General features: G+C 35.9%; 1 protein-coding gene across 1 annotated transcript; it reads right to left on the bottom strand.

The window, feature by feature from the left end:
- Nucleotides 1–477: 477 nt before the first annotated feature.
- On the bottom strand, nucleotides 478–1,472 carry LOC118485741 (transcription factor bHLH101-like). The gene is made up of 2 exons (XM_035982168.1): nucleotides 1,149–1,472; nucleotides 478–543 (listed from the first exon to the last, which is right to left on the bottom strand). Exons 1-2 carry the CDS (start codon nucleotides 1,470–1,472, stop codon nucleotides 478–480), a joined length of 390 nt encoding a protein of 129 aa, XP_035838061.1.
- Between the last annotated feature and the right edge of the window lie 233 nt (nucleotides 1,473–1,705).

The following is a 1,705-nucleotide window of genomic DNA, read 5'->3' as shown; positions in this document are numbered from 1 at the left end:
CGAGGGACTACACATGTCACGAACAGTGAGGTGCATAAGAATTGTTCACCGCGAAGAATGATTCTTCATGGTGATTGATTGTTCGTTGGAAGGCTCCATGAAGATTCCATTCTTCATGGGCCTGGTGACTGTTCGTGTGCCCAGTAACCTTCTTCGTAGGGTTACTGGGTGTTGGACATAAAAATACAGACACTTGTTTCACAATTCAACAAGAGAGTCCCTGTGAAGTTGTAAGCACTATGTGTATGTACTGATTCTCTTCACTTAATCAAAGCTTGTGAATCTTTGATTACTTGTGTTTGCTTCATTTTGCTTTGTTTTGCATAACTACGTGGATTCCGCACTCGTTTTTGTGTTAACAAACAAGGAAGTAGGTTATCTTGATCCTCCAAGTGGACCTACAAAGCTCTATTAATTTGTCGGTTGCTAAAGATATTAGAAACTGTACGGATTACTTGGACAGTTAGATTCATCTAATCATTGGTAGAAAGCATTGAGCGTGTCCTTTAGCTTTTCGGCCTCGATTTTATGATCCCCTAGCACCTGTAATACACAATAAAACGTATTCTAATTATCACAAAATGTTAATTTAGATATAACATTGTTGAAAAATAATTGGATAGAAAGAAAATATCAACTGGACCTGAAGATACAAAGTGATTAATAACATCCCTTTGCCTGAAGATTGGAAGGTAGTTGCATTTATCAAAACAGTTCATCTTCTTCCTACTCTAAGTAGTCCAAAACCTTAGACAATAAGTCAATCCTCTTATTGTTGCTCAAATGATCTGCTGAGGATATCAGCTGGATGACAGCTTCTTTGTCACTAAAAATGCTCACAGAGGAAGTGACCGATGATTTTGTTTTGATCATTGTTTCTTCACCACTTTGTGTCCTGATTCCGAAATGATCTTTTCTTGTTTTAGGAGTTGATGATGAATATAACAACAGTTTTTCCTTTTTACATTTAATGTTTCCACTTCCTTTTGTAGTTCGGGTATGTATTTTAGAACACGTGATACTGTCCTTGGAATACTTAACCTTTTCTGTTGCAAAAAGGAATTTGGTTAAAACCCTTTTCTTTTATGAGGACTAAAAGTGAAGATCTGAATGCCAAAATTTTAGTACACTATGAATAAGATAAGTACCTTTTGATCACTCGAAACAGGTAGCAATGAACGAAGCAATGAATACAACTCATTAACCCTCTTACGGCGATCTCTTTCAGTTGTGTTATGATTGAGCTTTTTTGCCACCATCATCTTGTCTCCAGTACCGACATTTGTGGTTTCGCCCAAAGAAATGAAATATTCTGGTGCTAAATCAAGCTTGATTTGATCAATTGTATGAAAATTAAAAGGTGGATTATATGAGTTTGATTCATTGCAGCCATGTGGAAGATTTTGGTTGAAAAGATACTCCAAAGCCCATCCATGGGTTGTTGGAAACAATGAAGGGTATAGTGCTAGCATCTTAGCTATATGTCTTTCTGTATGTATGAATGATTCTTGATAAGAAAATGAGGATAAGGTGAGGCATTTATAAATGGTATAACTATACATACCACTTGCATTATAAAACTGTGTTATGAGTTTGAAATTGTTTTATAACTGAAAAATATTAAAAAATGACAAAAATGGAACATAATTAACTTTCAGTTCAAGACATGTAGGTCCGGCTAGGAGGATCTAGTCGCCTAATCCTT

Source organism: Helianthus annuus, chromosome 13, assembly GCF_002127325.2.
Source record: "Helianthus annuus cultivar XRQ/B chromosome 13, HanXRQr2.0-SUNRISE, whole genome shotgun sequence".
In the NCBI taxonomy this organism is placed as follows: Eukaryota; Viridiplantae; Streptophyta; class Magnoliopsida; order Asterales; family Asteraceae; genus Helianthus; species Helianthus annuus.
Note: the sequence above shows the minus strand (reverse complement) of the source record. Positions and strands in the feature narration are given on the sequence as shown.